Source organism: Littorina saxatilis, linkage group LG12 (genome assembly GCF_037325665.1).
Source record: "Littorina saxatilis isolate snail1 linkage group LG12, US_GU_Lsax_2.0, whole genome shotgun sequence".
NCBI lineage: Eukaryota > Metazoa > Mollusca > Gastropoda > Littorinimorpha > Littorinidae > Littorina > Littorina saxatilis.
Window position 1 is genome coordinate 62,007,332 of NC_090256.1, and position 22,151 is coordinate 62,029,482.

Sequence of the window (22,151 nt, forward strand, 5' to 3'; positions counted from 1 at the left end):
GGAACAAGCTCGACCCTAAGACCACAGTTGCTCCTTCACTGGAGTCCTTCCAAGGGTCTGGGTCGTACCCACGGACTTGCATCGCTGACACAGTAACCCTGCAGCTCTTCGTGTAAATAGTTTTATACTTTTAACCATCTTCTCGGAGTTATTGGGTCACCCACCACCAGTAACCAATTACTCAGTACTCCGCCGCTGGACTACAGACGTTCGGATGAACCCAGTCCACATCAAGAAAGAAGAAGAAGCCATTTTGGAATTCGCGCATGCGCAGATCGTTTTTTTCGTGTTTTTTTGCCCGGTTGTTTAGAACGCGTATATTCAGTCTGCAGAAAGTACAATTTTGTAGTCTTGCAGCCCTGAAGATGCTTTTGAGTGTCCAAAGAAAGAGTGTAAAGGGTCTAAGGATTACATCGGGCACACAAATACGCGATTTTTCTTGTTTTTCTGGTTGATTTGAACGCATGCGCAGATCGTTTTTTTCGAGTGTTTGTTTTTTCTCCTCTTTCGGGTTCCTTCTTCGTTCCATGTGAGCGCTGGAACTGTTAACTGGTGTATAGATTCACTTGAGATAATATAATAGAGGTAGGTGCAATCAATTGTTGTTAAAAATGTTGCTGATAATCATACATGTACAAAAATAAAGCGCGTCAACAATCTGCGCTGGTGAGAGCAATAGCCGCGCTCTGGGAATCGCTGCGCTGTGTAAGGGAAATAACTTAGTTGCAGAGAGGGGGGTTTGATCACATGACACGACTGACGAATGACAGACCATTGACAGACCAATCAGGCGACAAGGCGGCAAATCGCCAACGGCACAGCGCAGTTAATCAGAGAAATCAGAACCACACAGACGTTACGTCGCCCCGAAAGGGATCCCCGTATCAAGTAAGTCACTTGGGTAGAACATGGTCGCCTGTGCTTAGCTTGCCGTCCCAGTAGATAATGGCCGCTAGGGACGGACGGCCATACTTGCCAAGGGCACACTATGGGTATCCCGTAAAACCCGTGTAAAATAGTTGCGATCCGTAGTCACGTGAGAGTGGTCTTTGTGTTTCTAACATTGTCAGAACTGCAGTGGCAGTCCAATTCTCCATACCCATGTTCCCGTTTTCACAGCGGGTGGAGACAGAATTTGAGACCGATATGCTCAGTTAACCTGAAGCTTTAATGGTCGGGTAGCTGAGAATAGTTGTGTCTCAGAACACCGCCGCAGCAAGCAGTTACGCTCCGTGGTCCTGTTTTTTAGAACAGGTGAAAAGGGAGACAGTTGCACAAAATGCCTATCGCGGACAGCCTAAGGGTGGGGGCCTGTCTTCAAATACTGGTAGTGCTCCCCCGAGAAGCTTTTATAGGTCAACACCAAAGAAGGAGATACTCAAACATTTCCCCGCAGCTCAAGTTCCCTGCGGTGTTCGGTGGTTTTGCACCAACTGTAGGTAAAAGAAGAGTGGCCAAGCACGTGCACATATATATGCAGTTATCTAGTGTAACGAAGCACTTCACATGCGATGGGGGATGTTTCTATTTCTGCAGGTAGCAAGAAAGCCTGAAGTTTGATATAAGAATGAAGAGGGTGTCTCGTACAGATGAAAAGAAGATACCCAAATAAAAATCATATAAGCTGATGATCTGCTGATAACAATTCAGGTCTGCAGTGATGTTTAAAAAACCCAAACAAGAGCAGTACACAAAGACAAAGCAGATGCTTGGAAAGGATTATGTTGACATGTGTTGCAAAATGGAAAGGTATTGCCACGAAAAGAGAATGGACATGGAAAGAAAGGCATTGTCCTGGAAAGATGATAGAAATGGAAAAAGAAAAGAAAAGAAAAAATGGCATTGTCCTGGAAAGATGCTGGACATGGAAAGAAAAGAAAAAATGGCATTACCATGGAAAGAAACGAAAAAATGGCATTGCCATGAAAAGAAAGGCATTGTCCTGGAAAAAATATGGAAATGGAAAAAGAAAAGAAAAGAAAAAATGGCATTGTCCTGGAAAGATGCTGGACATGGAAAGAAAAGAAAAAATGGCATTACCATGGAAAGAAACGAAAAAATGGCATTGCCATGAAAAGAAAGGCATTGTCCTGGAAAAAATATGGAAATGGCGAAAGAAAGGAAAAGAAAAAATGGCTTGGAAAGATAATAGAAATGTAAAGAACGGTATTGCTGTGGAAAAGCTGTGAATTTAACGCAGAAGAAAGTAGTCCTCTCTAAATCTGTGTGTGCAATGCTCCTTTGTAAAGTTGTAACAGAAAGTTAGCAGTACAGCATACTGTATCAACAGAAATTTTTGCACTTTGTGGCTGATTTAGCCAACAGAGAGTTTAGGAACTCTACTACTTGTGTTACCACATTGGAATAGTGAATAATTGATAATTTCGGAAATCAGAAAACCTATTACATCACAGCCAGTATTTTAGACAATAATGTGGGGTTTACAACTTGGGATGCATATCCCGAAATAGCTGCGGTTTTCCTCCAAATATCTGTTACAGTCATAAGAATGAAGGATAACTTGCCATTACTAGAGAAGTATACCGCTTACAAATTCAGCCAGGGCAAAACAAGGTTGGAAAGGGGCAGTCGCTGTACTTGCATTGCTCTAGACGAAAGGTTTCAGCACTTACATTGAGCAAAGTATACCGGCAAGACAAGCCACTAAAACACTTTGCGGTAGCCGGCGTTGCTGCCTGGCATGGTAAGATCAAAGGGGTATAGGTAGGAAGAAGGAAGATGTACTCAGTGAATCCGTGCAGCTGGAAATCCGAGTCAAGCTGTATCAGTCGCGTGTTTACAGCTAGTGGAGACTGAAACCATGATTGCAGTGACTCGTCTCAAGTTTGTAGACGTCAACTAAACTGCAGGGTCGTTCTGGTCTTTCGCTACCGTTGCGCCGGTCGGGTGGTTGTACGTGAACGAACGGCCAGTGGAGACTTAAACTGAAACCATGATGGTAGTGACTCTTCTCACATTTGAAGACGTCAAATAAACTTCAGGGTCGTTATGGTCTTTCGCTACCGGTGCGTCGGTCGGGTGATTGTTCGAGAACGAACAGGGTCGTTCTGGTCTTTCGCTACCGTTGCGCCGGTCGGGTGGTTGTACCTAAACGAACGGCCAGTGGAGACTTAAACTGAAACCATGATGGTAGTGACTCTTCTCACATTTGAAGACGTCATATAAACTTCAGGGTCGTTATGGTCTTTCGCTACCGGTGCGTCGGTCGGGTGTTTGTTCGAGAACGAACGAGCGCGTCCTTTGCTTTGGTCTTGAGCCGGCTGACGAGGCTCGTCGGTCCCCTTGATGAATTGAATATTCGTCATTAAATGGTCTTTTAAACAGCCCATAGAAGCACTGTTGCTCGTGGTGCATGTTGTGAAGACGTTTGTGTCTTCCAGCTGGGTTGGCAATTGGACTGAGACCAGTGGAGGCCACTTGTTGGTTGATGGACCCAAATTTTGAAGTTCTGTTGTTCTTTTAAAAAGTGTTACTGTTGTTGAATTGTTGTTCAGCCGGTAAGCTGAACTCGGTTGTGTTCTACAAATTTGTTCCACATTTGTTTACATTATCTCGTTGTTCAACGGTTTAGAAGGTAAGCTGGACCGTGTTTGATACCCGTAAAACAACTGTTGCTGTTTAGTTTTGGATTGTAATTGTTATAAAGTGGGTTTTATGTTCCCTAAATTCATCTAATGTATATTGGGGAATGTACTTTTTTTTTATTCACATTGAGATTTCTATAATTCCATAGCGGGCCGTGGTATTCTCAAATCTTCTGACAAAGTACACAAGTTATTAAAGCATTGTATGAATCAATTTTCAATAGTGACGTCAGCAAAATATAAACTTTTGCTAAGTTACCAAACAGTCTGGCCTGGCATAGTACAGTTAGGATAAAGTTAAATGGAACACTATATATTTTGATAAATAATAGCATTAATTGCAGCACCACTATAGTGGGAGTTTATAAAGAAGAACAAGTTTAAAACGTTATTTAGTTAAGTGCCGGGAAGTAACATAATGGGTCAATGTTGTTTTAGAATGAATAAAATGAGGATTATAGTTGAGAGGAGATTTGATTTGCAATATAATTTGTAATGGAAAAGGGGCTCTAATTAAACGGGGAGGAATGTAAGGGAAATAACTTAGTTGCAGAGAGGGGGGTTTGATCACATGACACGACTGACGAATGACAGACCATTGACGGACCAATCAGGCGACAAGGCGGCAAATCGCCAACGGCACAGCGCAGTTAATCAGAGAAATCAGAACCACACAGACGTTACGTCGCCCCGAAAGGGATCCCCGTATCAAGTAAGTCACTTGGGTAGAACATGGTCGCCTGTGCTTAGCTTGCCGTCCCAGTAGATAATGGCCGCTAGGGACGGACGGCCATACTTGCCAAGGGCACACTATGGGTATCCCGTAAAACCCGTGTAAAATATTACAGCTGCACAACACGCCGCGCTCTGTGAATCGCCGCGCTGCACAGCGCGCCGCGCTCTGTGAATCGCTTGCCAATATTCATACATCTAAAAGACCAATGGTTGGCGCTTTTACTGTCACATGATACAACCACAAACGCGTCCAAAGTTGTTTTTTTTCTCTGCATTTCTAATCTTTGTGTGTATAATAACCCAAGACTTGTTTTATATTAAATTTTAAGTTACTTTCTTGTTTCATGGACCAATCAGCATGCAGATCTTCTTCTAAAAATAGAAAGTGAAAGTAAGTTGGATTTCCCCAGAAGCGGGGAATCCATTTCAGTAGACACCTCATGTGTTTAACTTCCCTTTACGTCATAATTCTGCAGAAACGAAAACAAGATTGTTTGAAATGAATCTTCATTCAACTTAGGACCCCGCAAGCTAACTCCACCTTCAGTAAGCGGCAGCTTTTGGTGAGTGTTCTTCTGTAATCAGCATAAGGACGCTATAAATAAGTATAAGTTCAGATAACAACTAAATCGCAAACACTGAAACAGGCATTCACATTTAATTTAATTGTGCATGGACTGTTCTTTTTATTCCATGGTTACCGTCAGTGTCCCAAATGATGAGCATCAAAATTATATCTTGAAACATAGAAGAATGAGAGGCAACTTGTTTCAGGCTAATACATGATTCTGAACGGGTGTGGTCGATGATATTGATAGATCCCATTTTTGGGGACTATATATACATAATCAGAGACATATGTATGTCTCTGATATAATACTAGATGATTACCCGCTTCGCGGGTACCCGGCTTTGTCGGGTGAGTGGCGCACCGTACGCGATTGACGCCACACGAAGAAAGGGAGATAAACGCGCAAAACACTGGAGAAGATAAGGAAGAGTTACTGGGAATGGATATATATACAGAAAAACCATAAAATCCATAATCGGTTCAGCGCTGCACTGAGAGCACATGTTGAAAATTCTCATCGACCAGATTGTGTCCGGGGTCTACCTGAACATGCCCACCAAATTTGAAGCAGATCCATCGAGAACTTTGGCTGTGCATAGCGAACACACAGACAGACACACACAAGCCGTATATAGATATCATATAGATATAGTTGGTTCCGAAAACACTAGAATTAGTGGGGATAAGTTAATATATATATATTCAGTTTTATAGTAACAGATTTGCATCAGTTTGGAACAGTTGACCAACAAAAACTAAAATGGCTATGCTATTATCAACCAGTTCAAGGACCGGCTATATGGTCAATATGAAACACACTCAATGAGGAAAAACCTGGATGAGTATAATTAATGGGTAATACTTGCATGTCGCACAAGTTCAAAATTATATAAGCCTGCATTTTCAGACCCTAAATACATTTTTGGCCACTTAATAATAAAGTTAATTGGTCTTAAAAGGAATAGGAATTAGGATTAGTTAGGACAACAATTTTGGAATGGATTATTACAATTTTGGAATGGATTATTGTGTGTGTGCTGATATGTTGTTGTTGTTGTTGTTGTTGGTGTTGGTGTTGTTGTTGTTAACATGCTGCTAAATTAGTAAATACTTTGGACATTTCATGTGATCTTAAAACTATAAATGCTTCACATTCTATTATGTTTATTCTTTTTTTCTGATAGCATAGTGATGTCTGACCTCTCATCTTTTGATATGTTAATGGTTATCTAGCTGGCAACATTATTGGTGAACTAGATCAAACTACAGAACAGACAGGAGGCATGCACATATTTTATGTCAAGGTTATTTGAAGAGAGCCAGTGTTTAAAATAGCCATTCTGTCATGAAACTGAAACAGAAAGTATGTAGGGTGTCTATTTTTTGTATGTGAGCTGATAAAGAGTCAACAACAGAGGAACTGAAAGTATAAATATTGTTGGCATAGTTTATGTGACGTTGGAGTTTCAGAAAGATTCTGTTTGTGAGAGAGATCGAGCTTGTGCACACTTATACTCTTTGCAGGAGAGAGAATTAAATCATGCGTGCATCTGGTATGCATGCAGTGCATTGTTATTATCGGTCAGATTGAAATGATTGCAGCTGGACTTTACTGATTAGCTAGGGCACGGTACTATAGCTGTCGCTCGCTTCAGGTATGCATGGTTATGCATCGATCATCAGGTGATCATTAAAAGCTAGGAAGAGCTTGGAGTTCATTAGCATGAAGCTAAAGTGAAATGTGCTGCTTTAATACTAACTTAGCTAGTGTTATGATATGATATTCTCACTTTATTTAGATGTCTTTGTTTATTTGTTTGTTTGTTGGTCAACGGTTTTAGTCACATGCAGGCAGTGGACTTCTGTTTTTAGTTGAACATTATTCATCAGGGTGTGTTAACCTAGGTTCTTGCTTTCATTAGAAAGCTGGTCTGTACTGTCTAGCCAGAGCTGGGGTGTTTTATTTGGTACTGAGCTTTTGCTTTTGTGAAAATTTTTTTTATGGGAAACACGAGTTCTCATCAATCACTGCAGGCCATCGCCAGTAAATTGTAGCTCAGATGTGCAGATTTTGAAAGAAAGTCAGTTAATCGTTATATTGCTGGTTTTAGCTGGTCTCACTTTAAAAGCGGGCCGCAACTCTTCCACTGCACTTGAAAATCCGGAGTTATTTTCGAACATCGTCTATTGAACTTGAAAAATACTGCTTTAAGATAGATTTTGTTCAGTTTGCTAAAATGGCTCTGAAAATTATTTTCTTTTATTCATTCTTTGTTTCAGGCTGGAAACGAGTACATATAATTTCAGATCATTTGTGTCATTAACTCTTTTCAAGCATTACAAACTGAAATGAAGGAGAAACTGACAAGAGTTGATGAAGGCAAATTATACATGATCAGAACGCATCTTCAACTTATAATTAGCTCTCATCTCATGGATGTTTTCAATAATTCCAGAGAGCTTTTTTTCTCTTCTTCTTTGCTTTATTCACTTGAAACTGCTGAATAATCATAAAGCATTAGATGGTGACAGCCTAGCTGTGGATACGCCATTGGAACAATATTCCTAGCCTTAGGCAACATTCTTTTTACATAATTTTCACAATGGAGAGTGAGTCGGAGAGTTATTCAGAACATCCGAGCACGACTGAGTCTGTTGAGGAAAATCTTCGACTAAATCAGGAACCTTGTAGTGAAAACGCCTCTGTTTGCTCAGACGCTCATACTGGTGGCAAAACTGTTTCATCTCATCCTACCTCTGCATCCAAAGATAGCAGAGAATCACCAGGGAGTGAGGAGAGTGGTTCTCCTGGAAACAGTGTGGGTTTCTCAGAGAATGGCCTTCACGGGCACACACTTGAGGCATACCTGTCTGACTTTGGATCGTCCGGCAGCTCAGGGTCTGACCTGGGAAGCATGAGTCGTAGTTGTATGGAGCGCCTGATTGGCAGACTGGAATCTCCTAGTTTGGACTCGGCGATCAAGACGGAACTTCAGACACCTGAGGAAGAAGAGGACGATGAAGACGACAGATGTCCATCCCTTTTCCAAGTTTCCATGATGACTGCCAGCATAGCAGATTCCCTGCCTTGCACTCCAACTCTTCTCAATCGGCATGCTGAATGCATCACAGAGGAACCTGAGGAGGGTGATCGTAGAGCAGGCTTGATGCGAGAGACTGCAGGGGAAGCTACATTGACTCCCCCAAAAGCTTCAGGCTCTAGTGAAGGTGACAGTTGTTCTTTGAAGTTTGGCATCACTGGTGAAACATCCAGCACACCAGATGCTTGTTTTTCACATGTTAGCCCATACCCTTTGGATAACCTGCTAGGAGGTGCAGTTGACAATTGTAAAAAAGACAATAAAGCCGATGTTTTTCGTAGAACAACGCTAGATTACACTGCGGATGACGAGGATCCTGACCGGTGTCCTTCTACCTTTTGCGTCTCTGCAGACATTGCAGACTCAGACCAAGTGGGAATGACTGCAACATTTTCCACTGGCAACAGAGAGGAATTCTGCAATGAAGAGCGCAGCACTTGTGGCGTCAGTGATAAAAACCTTGTTGAAAAAGCTGCACAACCAGGGTTAGACAGAAAGCTTCAGTTGAATGTGTGTATGTCCGAGTCATTAACTGGACCAAGTTCACAGATCTTAAGCAAGGAGCACTTAGAGGTCTTGCAGCTCCTTGGTTTGAGTGAAACTGAAAGTAGCACTGTCAAAACAGACTCCCATGACTCTGATATTGAACTGTTGTCCCTCTCACAAGATGACTCTATGAGTGCATTGCAACAGGACCAGTCTGACCATATGAAGCAGAGTCACCTTCAACCCAGTGCTCATTCCATACCTTCTGTTTCAGAATCTTGTGAGGAAGACACTCATCTGACGCCTGTAATGGATGACAAAACACCAGGCAACAACGCAAACTATAATCTTCAAGATGGATACATCTTTAACATGGAAGATCCCAATCTTCTGAAAGACATTGACAGTGAATCAGACATGTCAGTCGACTCTCCTTGTCATTCTCCACCACCAGACGCTCAAGTGCAGAGGAATTCTGGGAATCAGCAGGCGCATGAAAAGAAAGATACAGACAGAAGGATGGATGCAGGTTCCCTGGATCAGAAAGCTAAGGTCACCTATTTCAGCCCAGAAGATGGTGCCACAGAAACGACAAACTTTGATCCTGAATTCTCAATGAACTCTGTCACTGATTTTTCCATGCTTGGACTTCCTGGCAAGATATCAGCCGGTGATAATCAGGTCAGGGCAGCACGTGATGTTCTGTCAAACCAAGCACAAGGACAAGAACATTCCGAGGACAATGAGTCTGTCAGTGGTGCTGTGAACGTTGGCTCAAACACGAATGTCAGAGGTCTTGGTCCTAGAAGCCAGGATTGTTCTTCCTCAGACCCTGACCCATCTTGCACTCAGACGAGTCAGAGAGGTAACAACACTGCCTGCAGGCCCATTGCAGCACCAAGAAAAGGCCCACCAGCTATATCTGCGGGCAGCTTTCCAGTCAATGAGTCTTTTGCTGAAGAGCCTATGGCAAGTTCTGGCGTGTCTAGTCTCCCAGGAGTGCCAGAGAACCAGAGAGCACGTTTCAGAGCTACTGATGATGATTCACAGAAGACCACTGCGCCACACCCATCACAAGGTCATTTTAACACTGAACTCTTCCCGACAAGACCAACGTCTTCAGCACAGAACACCTTTGAACAAGGCAAGTTCGGGTCACATACTGAAGACCATCATCGCCAGTTTGCAGGAGCACCCTGCACCCCAGCTGAACAGTTTCCAGGTAGAGGCCAGACTGGTCCCGCCTTTTCTGGTATCAACACAGATCAGGAGAAGTTCGCTCCACAGCCACAGAATGTTCAGGTCTGTGCTGCAGATGAGGCTGGGGTAACTGTTATGAAGCAGAAGACACAGGATTGGGCAGCTGTAACACCAACTGGAGGCTGGGCTGCGGAACCTTCTCAGGCTCCAGGAGCACAAGGCTTGCAGCTGAGCGGTACTCCGGGCCAAACCAGTCTCACAGCACAGGGTGAGTTAATTCACTTCAGCTGTGTCTCTTTACTTTGTGCTGTTTAGGGATTAAGTCAAGCCGTGTCTCAGCTGGATCTTTACATTCTGTTTTCCAATTCTGTGTGTGAGTGCCAGGTTGTCAGCAGTGTGACAGAATCAGTCTCTGTGCTGTTCTTATCATTCTTCTGAACATATAGACACACACGTACATAGGCATGCACACACAAATGCGCACATGCATGCACGCACACACAGACCACATACACACATGCACTTCCATATCACGTTAAGAATATACTACTGTCTGGCTGTATTCTATCTTGAGCTGCAAAAACAATCATGAATTCAAACTTGGTTCTTTCAACAAGAAATCCTTGTGTGTCTTGCTGCAGGAGGCAGTCCACTCTCCGCACAACAAGATAGACACCTGTCTTCACCACAACAGCAACGGGAAGTGCGTCAGGAACTAAGCGCCGCTTATGAAAGAAAGGATTTGAAACTGGCTCCCCAGAGTTTGCAGAGCCAGAGACGCGAACAGGCCCCTGAGGACTTGCAGAAAACTGTGATGGTGACAGGAGCTGCACTAAAAAAAGAGGATGAGGAAATCTGCAATTTATATTTTGAAAATGAGAAACGTAGTGGAGGCGGCGATATTGGAAAAGACTGTCTCTTGTGGGATGAGAAGAGGAAGTGTTTCTTCATCACCTTCATTGATAGCCAGGGTTGGTTTCATGTTCTGTGATCTTTTCTGTTGTATTTCCATATACTTTGCATTGGTTTTCTCCTTCAAGCCATTAATCCAAATGTGTGTGCCATTTTAACTCATTTTCTGAAATAACCAAATATGATATTTCTTGCTCTTTTGCGAGGAATAATTTGATCTATATTCATGTTTTTAACCCTCAAGCTGGTACTTTTTTTTAAAGCTAGTATGTGAGCTAGTTAGCTGAAGTTTAGTCTACTTTTGCCTGGTTGCTAGTTTTCTTTGTTTTAATAACTAACTGTGCGAGATTACATCATTTACGCATGTGTGAATGCTAGCTGTCAGGAGTGTGCAGGCAGCTTCTCTTTTTGTTACCACAAGGTAACATAACATTTGACACAGCATTAGAATGCTTTCCTTTAGCCCATTTGTTCCCAACCTTCCCGAACTCTGGGAATTCCAGGTCTCCTACGGTCCAAGTTATGTGATACAGTGTGTTCCCCCATTTTAAGACTTCCCCTTTTTAAGACCTTGGATTTTCAGATTTTCTGTTCATGACATCTGTGAATTTACCCCCATTTAAGACGCCCTCCATTTTAAGACCTGATTTTCTCAGATTTTTGAAAGTCTTAAAAGGGGGTTCCACTGTACTTCAAAGGATCATTTCAAATTCATATTTTCATTTTCTCTCTTTCAGTTGCAAAAAGGGTTGCAGCTAGGGAGCATGCCTTGAAGAGCTATCCTGTGCAAGTTGAAGTTTGTTCGTCACCACCAACACCAAGAGCTGAAGCTGCACTGACACCAGAAGGACGCCCCTCGCAAACACAAGCCAGAGTTAAAAATACACCTCTGCCATCCCAGCCAGGAAGACGTTCAGCGACATCGACCAATGCCGCTTCAGAGTACAGGGTGAAAGTATCGGGCGTGCCGTCAGGAACCAGCGCCGACTGCTTGCAGAACTACCTTGAGTGTGTGTCAGACATCTCTGTGACATCCATAGCTCTAAGCAAGGGCCGCAACTCCGCTGTGGTGATCATGAGTTCTTCGGGTGATGAACTTGGTAAGATTTTATTTGAGACATGTGCACTACACGAGGAAAATTTCTTGGCTTGAGTACATTCAATACATATTGATTGATTGACACAAGAAAATACAAGTGCTCACTGAATTTCTGACACACACGCATGATGCACACACACACGCATGCACATTCGCACGAATACGCGCACACACACACACACACACACACAAACATACTTGAAAAAAACATGAGTGATTACTAAATTCTACCTTAAAAAGGTCACGCTTATTAAAGCATACTATTCATGAGAGACATACACTTACTGGTTCAAGAATGTGTTAATGTATTTGGTATCTTGTTTTAGTATTAACTCTGCTGTAAGAGGTTTCATACATATAGAGATACAGCAAAAATTAAAATTCACCAAAAGAAAAAATACTTTTGCCTGTGCAGTCACAATGTATGACTTAAGGTTACAAAGTAAAAAGTATGTAAGTTTGTTTCATTATTTCCAGATTTACCAAGCATCGACAGCGCATGTGTGGAAAGTCCGCTTGAAGAAGGCAGCCTCATGTCATTCGTGAAGGTTTCTAGTTCTCCATCATCTGTTATTCGAGTGACTGGCCTGAAACCTAAGACAGCTGATGAGGCAGTGCAGTTCTTCTTCAGCAACAAGAGAAGGAACCAGGGTGGCCCAGTGAAGAGAGTGGAAAGAAGTCAAGATAAAGCATCAGCTCTCGTCCACTTCATCAACCATGAAGGTTGGCAATGATAAAATATAGAGGTAGATTGTGGCCGTGTGGAAATGCTTCACTTTGAAGAGAATCAAAAGGTATCTGATTCAAGAAAACTGGTGGTATTGATAATTGTATTATTTGTTGTAAAATACTGTGTATCCATGTCTGAAAATGATTGACAGTATTGAAGACTGCGCACACGTTTAGAACTTATGCTTTAATTGATAAATGTGAGGTCAGTGCATTTAAACTCACAATTTGAGTTGTATGTTGTGTGAAGTGAAGGTGTTGTGCATTGAATACAAGCAAACAAAATAACCTACCTTCATGTTCGAAAACATTCTTAACGTAAGGAGGTAAGCAAATATAATCAGTTTATCTTTTCACATCAAATGTGTATTTTCATCCCAACAATGACTGTACACAGTGACTGTGTGTACAATATTCTGATGATACTTTACAGATGCAGAAGCTGTGGTGAAGAAAGGAGATCACACTCTTGACGGCAACCCACTGCATGTAACTCTGCATGCTGAAGCGGACTCTGAGAATGAATCAGATGAGAGTGAAAGAATAAGGTCTGTTTCCTCCATGGACGGAGAGTCATTCAGAAGGGATGAGCCATCATCAGATGACGAGTATGCAGCAGATCAGGAAGGTAAAGCTGCACAATCCAGCAAAGGAGGATTGGCTTCAAGGGAAGGAGAGTATGCCAGAGGAAACACAGATTTCATGTCAAATAGGCAACATGAGTCGGCAGAAAGCAGCTCTTCTTGTTCTTCAGACAATGACCTAGACAAAAATAAAGGCCAATACTCCAGTTCAGCTTTGGCACAGATGAAGCCCAGAGAAGAGTACGACGAAGGGATGGGAGATCCAAGAAGACACACTGATGGGTATCCTCAACAGGAGGGTTCAAGGTACCAAGAGGATCCTAGCAAGGCTTTGAAGAGGCAGACAGATGGCTACAGAGGGCAGGCTGACAGTGGTCTCATTGATTCTTTTAGGAGTCCAAAGAAAGACAAGAATGAGTTCAAGGATAAGGAAAGAATGGAGAGGGCCCCAAGCAACCAGTATTCAGGTGGCAGTAACAGTCCCATGATTGATTACAGGAACCTTCGTCCAACAGCAGCCAGCTCCACAAAAAAGTCATCAGAAACATGTGTCACCCGTGAAAAGCATGATACAGTGATCAACCTGGGAGACAGAACCATGCGACGGATCAGTGACAACCCTGCCCTGCTAAGAGAGCTAACAACGAAAGTAAAGTCTGTGGGTGGAAGGTTTCGATGGAAGCAGCCTGACCAGATGATTGTTACGTGTCTGTTGGATGAGCCTATTCAAGAATGGGAGGAAGAGGTACATAAAAAGGTCCACCATTTTCTTGCACTTTTGCCCCAGTGTGAGAGACTGGCAGCAGGAAAAGAGAAACCAACGCCAGAAAATGCAGACAGCAGCAAATGGGGGTACAGGGACAACCATGAATCTGATGATGATACGCTTGAGACACCTACAACACTCTCAAAAAATTCCAAGCCATCTGCTGAAACACCCATATCAGCCATGCTTGAAGATGATATTCCCAACCTGAAACCCTGGCAGTTCAAAATACTATGCATACCGGCAGCTTTGGATAAGTTTTACAGAGGTTATCCTGGTCTGAAAGTCTCTGTGGACAAAGAAAGAAGAACTGCGAAAGTCTCAGCCCCTGAAGATAAAATGAAGAAAGCCTTTTCTGATTTACTTGCCTTTGCCACGAGCCTCAGAGAGACAAAGATGTCTCTGACACCGGGATTGCAGAAGATGTTTGAACGAGAAGACACCAAGGAGTGGATCCAGGAAACTGTGATCAGCGAACACGGACTTGTGTGCCACTGGGAAGTGTCTGAGAAGCAGATCATTATCAGTGGCCAGTCGTCTGACCTTGTTCACACACAGGAGATGTTTAAAGAAGCTTTCAAGGAGAAAACCATCAAGCTAGAAAAGGAGGAGGCTTGTACCCTGAAATCACCCGCCTGGAGGTCATTCCTGGAGCAGCTGGAAGACGGTGACAGTCTCCCACAGCCAGTGCTGCTGCCAGGAGGCGACAGTGTCATTATAGTTGACACACCCAGCCATATTTCCAACACTGAGCTCAAGTTGAAGAAGTTCCTGAAAGAGAACAAGCAGGAAGGGAAGACCTTGGAGATAAACCCAAACAAGGTCAAGCTCCTCAAGGAGTTCTGCGATCATGATCTGAAAGAGCTCGTGAAGAAAGCAAAAGATGTTGGTGTCAATATCAGCTTCAGCAAGAACAGACTGCAGGCTCATGGCCCCAAGGACTGCCTCCCGAGTATCGTGGGTGAAGTGAGAGAGATGGTGGGCCGCATCAAGGAAGACAAGATGACCTTCAAGAAGCCAGGAATGGCCAGGTATCTCAAGGGCGGCAAAGGCCAGGACTTCCTGACTCAGACAGGGTCTGTCACCAAGTGCTACATCACCACGGGTGGAGGTGGAGATGGAACATCCCAGTCAGGTGACCGTGTCCTTGCGAAGGCTCAGCTGAGTCCCAGCCTTGACCTTCAGATCATCCAAGGTGACATCACCCAGTGTGCAGTGGACGCCATCGTCAATGCTGCCAACGGGCGTCTTAAACATGATGGTGGGGTGGCTGCAGCCATTGTGAAAGCAGGTGAGAGTATTGTGCCTTTCGTTTTGATAGTCTGATTGTAGTGTCCAAAACTGAACTTAGCAGTCTTATTTTCTTGCCAGGGTCATGTGCTTTTATTTATATTTAAATTTCATCTTGAATTTTTTTTTCTAACTAATAAGAAACTTTGCTGATATTTAGTCTTCATTAATTGGTGTAATAGCTTTAGGCAGAGTTGATGAAATATAAAGGAATGCAGGAAAACCCATTGCTGCTTGCATTCCTGCTACAATAATGTTATATGATTCAGCTTCTGTCCTTTCCGAAATAAATTCATAACTGTGAAGCAGTTGTGTGTGCCCGATCTCTTCTTGTGTGTAGTTTCTTGCCAAACTTCCATGACAGTGAAACTTTTCCAGGCGGAAGGTGCATCCAAGAGGAATCAGATGAGCTGGTCGCAGAGCGCGGTGAGCTGAATGATGGAGAGGTCATGGTGACAGGGGCAGGTACTCTGCCATGCTCTCACATCATCCATGCTGTTGGCCCCACCTGGTCTGGAGGCACTAAAGGTAGGTTGCAGGGATACTTCTGTCTTTAACAAAAGATGTGTGTGTGTGTGTGTGTGTGTGTGTGTGTGTGTGTGTGTGTGTGTGAGAGAGAGAGAGAATGAATGACTGACAATTACCCCTTATGGTCTGGCGGCAACAGAGGTATACGTTTCAGGAATACTTCCGTCTTTGACAAATGCTGTTGAGAGAGAGAGAGACAGAGACAGAGTGTATGTGTGTCCGTCTCTCTCTCTCTCTCTCTCTCTCTCTCTCTCTCTCTCTCTCTCTCTCTCTCTCTCTCTCTCTCTCTCTCTCTCTCTCTCTCTCTCTCTCTCTCTCTCTCTCTCTCTCTCTCTCTCTCTCTCTCTCTGTCTCTCTCTCTCTCTCTCTGTCTGTCTCAAACAATATGCAGAAATTTGCAGGTACAGTCGAACCTGCCCTGGAGACCACCTGTCTATAAAGACCACCTGCCCATTAAGACCACCCAAAAGGATCCCCGACGGTTTTTACGACCATATAAATCACCTGTCCAAAGAGACCACCTGTCTAAAGAGACCACCTGTCTAAAGAGAACGCCTGTCTAAAGAGACCACCTGTCTAAAGAGACCACTTTTGCTCAGTCCCTTGGGTGGTCTCTTTAGACAGGTTCGACTGAAAATGTGTCACATGTAATCATGCAGCTGTTTATATGAACGTGCAGTAAAACTCTCCAAGGATTGCATTGTGTTGTAGGCAGTATAAATCCTGTTGCTTTTATGAAAGGAATATCATTACCTGAGGTATAAATGTATGGCCAGTTTGTAATGCTGAGGTTTGATTTTACATGTAGAAAAAGTAAATAAGATGTGCTTCTGCATTGTGAAATTTATGCTTTGTGTTGTGCTGCATTGTGCCATGTTAAATTAATTGAATTGCTTTGTGTCCGATTTTGTTGTGGTGTGTTATTTTGTGTAGTTATGACAGAGGGATTCTCCTACATACCAGTTAATAACCTTAAATTCACTCGTTTGTGTTCATTTGTTTGTATGTTTTTCTCTCCTCTGTCTCCACTCTCTTTCTCTCCTCTGCATCTGCATGTTACCAATCAATATTAATCTGTTGTGATTTTTATTCCAACATTTTTAAGGTGAAGAAGAGGCACTCATTCAGACAGTGAAGTCAATACTGAAGGAAGCAGAGAAAATGAAGCTGACCTCTGTTGCCATCCCAGCCATCAGCTGTGGAATTTTCCGCTATCCGGTCGACCGAGCCACGAGCACAATTATGAAAACCATCGCACAGTTCCTCCAGAGGGGAAGAGATCTCTCATTGCAGACCGTTGTGCTCATAGACTTGGGTGCTGATCCCCTGCGAGGTTTCATCAGCGCTGGAAAATTGCTGTTTGGCAAACGTTTGGAGGAGAAAAATACGCCAACTTCAGCACCCCCAAGAGGCAAGCATTCTGGGGGCAGCTCTCACAAGCCTACGGAACGAACAGGTTGGTTGTGGTTGTTGTTGTGTTTTTGTAGTTTTGTATTTCAGATTTTGCCGAGCAGATGGATAATCTGATTAAATTAATATTCAACTTTCAGGGATATATTTGAATATTTTGTGCTGCTAAAAAGTATGATCGAGTATGATTGTTGAAAAAGAAGCGGCTTTAGATCTCAGTTTAAGAAATATACATTTCAATGTGGTTGTGTTGTTTTTTCAAGTGTGAAGGCTTGGTAAACAAGATCTTCTCTTTCTGCCATTTGTAGATGGTTCGATACTTGATTGTTTAGCTGATCATGTTTTTCTTTGATGTGTTAAGGACTCTTTCTGGACTATCACTCATGGACACAAAGCCATACACGTCTTTCTTTCAAGTCTCTCCATACCGTCCACAACAGAATAGACAACAAAAGCAAAATACTGGCATGGCAAACTTTATTCCTGTGCTTCTCTATAGCATCTTCTCTCCTCCACTTTGCCTGCCGACCGATGCCGGTAGCTACAACCACAATGCAAAGTTGACTACATCTCCTTAGTTGGTGGAGCACACCAAAAACACGTCCATACTCTTCTGTATCTCTCAGAGTTAGAGAGATATCTCTGAGTTCTCTCTCACACTCTAACATCTACACACATAATTCAATTTTAGCTAGGGTAACAGACATCCAATCAAAATCCTAGTAAGATGATACAACGTTTCATTGGTCAGTACAGACACTAGGGGGTGGGGGGGGGGGGGGGCACGCCTAGCACGTACCAGCACTTTCATTTAAAAAAATTAAGACACAAAACACAAACTGACCGGCAACAAAGAGTAACTGGACAATGACAATAGCTTCATTCTATTATTGGTGACAGGTCACCCTGTCACACAAGATTCTCACCGATCGCGCACGGACCATGGACATGAGACATCACAAGGGCCCATCAAGATCATCCCTGGGGAAATTGCAAAATCAAAAGTGAGTTCATTGCACGGTGAATGCACTTGCTAAATTGGATTTTTGTTTGTAGGAAAGGCTTCTATTATCTAAAATAAGGTGATAAAATAGTTACAGACTATCTTAAGACACTGCTAGCAGCTTTCTTTTTAAGTTTGCATTAAATTACATTCTTATCCCAACTCACATAAATGCAATTTACTTCAGTCTAGTGCTAGGACGCTGAATCGTCACCTTGGTAACAAGGGGAGGTAACCCTAAAAAAAGAGCGACCTTGACCCTTTAATATAACGAAGTCTCGCGTGACTTCCTGACCTTGCCGCCATCTTTAAATCATACTCTCTTCAGCGCTCAGTGGACACGGACGTGTTCGTTTTCGCTCCGGCTTTTCAGCCGTTTTTGTCTGATGCTGCTTGTGTCAGACCCACACCTTGGTACTCGTGCACGTTCCTCTGCTCTCTACGTGTGTTTGGGGTGAGCTATTTTGATATTTTCATTGATAGTTTGACTTAGGTTTTGCCAGCGCTTAGCTGTTGTTTACGCTTTTCACCCACCATATCGGTTAGTGGTAAAAGAAAACTCTAAGCCAGTGGCGGAGCCTTCTCCTGTCAAAAAAGCCTCCCCGTAAATCGAAAGCCTCTGCGAGTCATGCTGTGATTAACGTCTCAGACCTCTCGTCAAATCTTCTTTCGATGTTATTATTGACATGCCTGAATTTTCCATGCCAAAATTGCCTTCAGAATCAATTACAGTCGCTTCAGGTTCTAGCTCTGTTAGTGATAAGCAAGATGTTTCTGTGTTTTTGCGCTCAATGAGCTACTGTTGACATGCCTGTTTTTTACCCATGCCAAAATTGTCTTAGAATCAATTACAGTTGCTTCAGGTTCTAGCTCTGTTGGTGATATAGCTAGATGTTTGTGCCTTTTTGCGCTCTCTGAGCGCCCAGTTTTCAGCACTTTCAGCAGAATTTTCGTCGACTAAGGCAGTACTGCTGTCTTTTTCTCCTGGTATCGGGGATTCCCGTTCCCTGGGCAGGGTGCGTGTTCCTCCTTTGGCCACAGTCACGTCCGCTGACGTGCATGCGTCTTTTGATGGCAGTGACGGTTTTTCTCTTCTGCGTTCTCAGGCCTCTTCTGGTGGTCGGCCTGTTAACGATCAAGGTATTTATTCTTCGTTAGTAACCGGGTTCTCCGGCCAAAGCGAAGATCGTATACTGGAGAGAGTAGCCACGCCGGTACGCTGCGTGTGTGAAAGCCGTCCCTGTGTGAGGCCGCTCCGTAAGCTTGAGCGGATAGCACAGGGGGAGAGCCCAGATACGTGTTCGATCTCTGATCGAACAGGGGACTGGTTGGTCACTCACCGCAATGGGTGTGGCTGCTCAGCATTCCCCGCTTCCGCTCGCTAGGGCGGAAGCAGTCCCCAGGGACGCACTGCGTGGGTATCGCATCCCTCGCGTGTCGTCTCTTCCGGGCAACGCTTCGCCTGACTATAGTCAGGGCGGAAGTGTGTTGCCTGGTTGCACGGATGTGCGGGACTTTAAGTCGGATTTCGGTGCTTCCGTTCAGGAAGATGAAGATTCTGACTTCCGGATGCCGGTTAAACTTCCGCAAGCAATGGCTTTGGCAGCGGAAGTGGCTTTGCGGTATTTTGAGGAGGGTGTTGCAACACCTGTTGGTTTGTTTGTACAACCTCCTTCCGCTTTCGGGGATTTCTGTTTCCGTTCTGGGAAGCAGCAGTTCCGTTTTCGGGAATCCCCGTTGGTAGCGTTTGAGCTTAGTCTAAGCTACTAGCTACTGTTCAGCATGGCGGTGCGTTTCACGCTGTACTGCTGTTAACAGCTCTTGGTCTGGCTCCTGTTTCAGCGCAGCCTTACCTTGCTTCTTCATGTTTAGCCTCAGCTTTGCCTGCTGGTTCGGCTAAGAAGTTTACACTGCCGCATAACTCAGTCAGGTTGATTGACTTGTTTGCCTTGCCTCGTTCCGGTCACACCGGAACTTGCAGTCGGCAAGATGGATACAGCAGAGACAGAGTAGTCCCGTTTACGGAGAATTCTCTTTTGATTTGGAGGAGACTGGCTTACTCTTGCTTGAGTTATTGTCTCTCTCTGAGTCCTTGCAGAGATCTCTGTCGAGATCTATCGCGTTGTCATTGGACTCATTCAAGTTTGGTGGCGATGTGGTGGAGAAAGACGTCGCTTTTCTGTTAGAGAAGACGGCTACAGTAGAACAGTATGTTATACTGAGTTCTCTCTCTTGTTCTGAGGGAATAAGCACCTGATTTTTTCGAGTTCGAAAACTTTGCAAAGATTTTTCTCGTGTTTTATCTTCTCTGCGCTTGTCAACTTCGAGTTTTGTCGTGACGCACGGGAGATGGAGGTTATGAAGCTTCTAGCCGCTTTGACCAAAGTCTACTGAGCAGCGGAGCCTCCCAGCGCTTTTATTTGCACATTCCGTGCACGCTGCAGGTTCTCCTTTCCCTCTAGGATCTAAGATTTAGAGTCACTTTTGAGTCACTTTAATCTTTTCCTTTTCAGAGGTTTGCTTGGCTGGTCAGCCATCGCTTGGCTCAGGTTACAAGTAAGAGGCGGATCTACTCCGCTCTTTGTTTTTGTGGCTCATCAGGGGAGTGTTCGCACGTTTATACTACGGTGCTTTCCTCCCCATCTTCTGGGAGGAGCCGTGAACTGCTTCAGCTTGCCACTTTTGCCTCTTTTAGGCAAGATAACAAAGCTAAGCAAACACACTTAGGGTTAGACCCTCTGCCTGAGGCAGCTTTGTGGAGGTACGCCCGTCTATGGTGCGGCATATCTCTTATTTTTTCACCTTCTCGGGTGAAGCGGCTAAGGCCGCTAATTTTTTCGCCTTAGTGGAGGAAAACAAGGCAAGCTGTTAAACAATCTCAGCTTTTACGGTTTACGGAATCGCGCTTTCTCATTAGAGTCATAAGCTTTGGGTTCCGACAAATCGCCAGAACATGTCTAAATTTCTGGCTCACTTTCTGTCTCAAAATCTCTATTAGGCTCGCTGAGCTACTGTTCGTAGCCTCTCAGTCGGAACTTTTCCGGCTAAGCCTACCTCTTGAGGCAGGGGCTTCTGTCAGCGACTTCCGCTGCGCAGCGCAAAGGACTCGCAGAATTTTCCTTACTTTCAGCTTTTCTTTCTGAGAGCTTACGGAAAGAACTAAATCTTCATCATGTGGCTAATCTTAGGGTTAGCACAGAAGGCTTTAGCATTGGGGTTGTTTTTCTCCCACACGCATATGACAGTGAGGTGTGGTTTATGTTTTGCCAGCAATGAATAGAATCACATTCCTTGAGGTCAGTGTTCCTATTTTGGCATTACGCCTTGCAGGGCTTTCTCCCACGAGTTAACAGGCTACACTCTTGTTGTAGCCTTCACTGCGATGGCCCCTGGATTTTGCTTAAATTTGCAAGGTGCTAGGAGTTTTTCTCCTACATCGCGGAATGGTACGCATTTGTTCGCCCTGTTAGATTCTCTAGCCGTCTCGGCTGGCCCATCGAAGTGACGTCACACGTGTCATAGTATGGTATACAGGCATCCGGTTTTACCGCACCTTCCCCTCTGTTTAGCTGAAGGTTGAATCTTGGTTTTCCGTTTCAGGGATTCAGCTTTGGGTACTTTCTCAGGTCTTTCTGCACGCTTTTCTAAGCGTCAATTTAGGCTGAGCCAATTTCGCTCAAAGGGCAGAGGGAGGGTACAACTTAGCCTACCTTCCCCTCAGTGATTTTCCCAACTTTTGGCTAGTTCGGGAAACCTTCGTTTTATACGGATGCCGTATTCTATCCCTAGGCCAGTTCTCTTACTTTGAGATTATTTTCTCAAGGATTTTTGAACTGACTTCATGTAATGCCTCTAATGTTACAGTCATCGGGAAACTGAAAATTTGAAGACGCTAGCGCACCCCTCTCTCGGGATGGGAGCTTAGTCTGAGAGCGTATCGGGTTACTGATACCCTCGCGTGTCTTTCCCAATTGCGGGCTGGGCGATCATAGTACTAGCATGCTATCAGGTTTTCAATACTCCTTACGTTTCACTCCTGATTTTGCAATAGGGAAGTGTTACCCTCATCTTTGCAGCCTCGGCTTATTCTTTTTCGTTTTTCAGCAAAGGCCGCAACTCGGTCTCGTTCTGA

At 43.9% G+C, this 22,151-nt stretch overlaps 1 protein-coding gene across 1 annotated transcript in view; it reads left to right on the forward strand.

The window, feature by feature from the left end:
* Positions 1-4,763: 4,763 nt before the first annotated feature.
* The window catches only part of LOC138982472 (uncharacterized), a 40,571-nt gene continuing 23,183 nt past the window's right edge, over positions 4,764-22,151 (forward strand). The window contains exons 1-9 of the mRNA XM_070355768.1: positions 4,764-4,903; positions 7,192-9,966; positions 10,340-10,669; positions 11,348-11,710; positions 12,187-12,432; positions 12,872-15,079; positions 15,457-15,606; positions 16,712-17,062; positions 17,917-18,020. Coding sequence (XP_070211869.1) covers positions 7,515-9,966; positions 10,340-10,669; positions 11,348-11,710; positions 12,187-12,432; positions 12,872-15,079; positions 15,457-15,606; positions 16,712-17,062; positions 17,917-18,020 — 6,204 coding nt within the window. The 5' untranslated portion in view covers positions 4,764-4,903; positions 7,192-7,514. The remainder of the gene's footprint in view (positions 4,904-7,191; positions 9,967-10,339; positions 10,670-11,347; positions 11,711-12,186; positions 12,433-12,871; positions 15,080-15,456; positions 15,607-16,711; positions 17,063-17,916; positions 18,021-22,151) is intronic.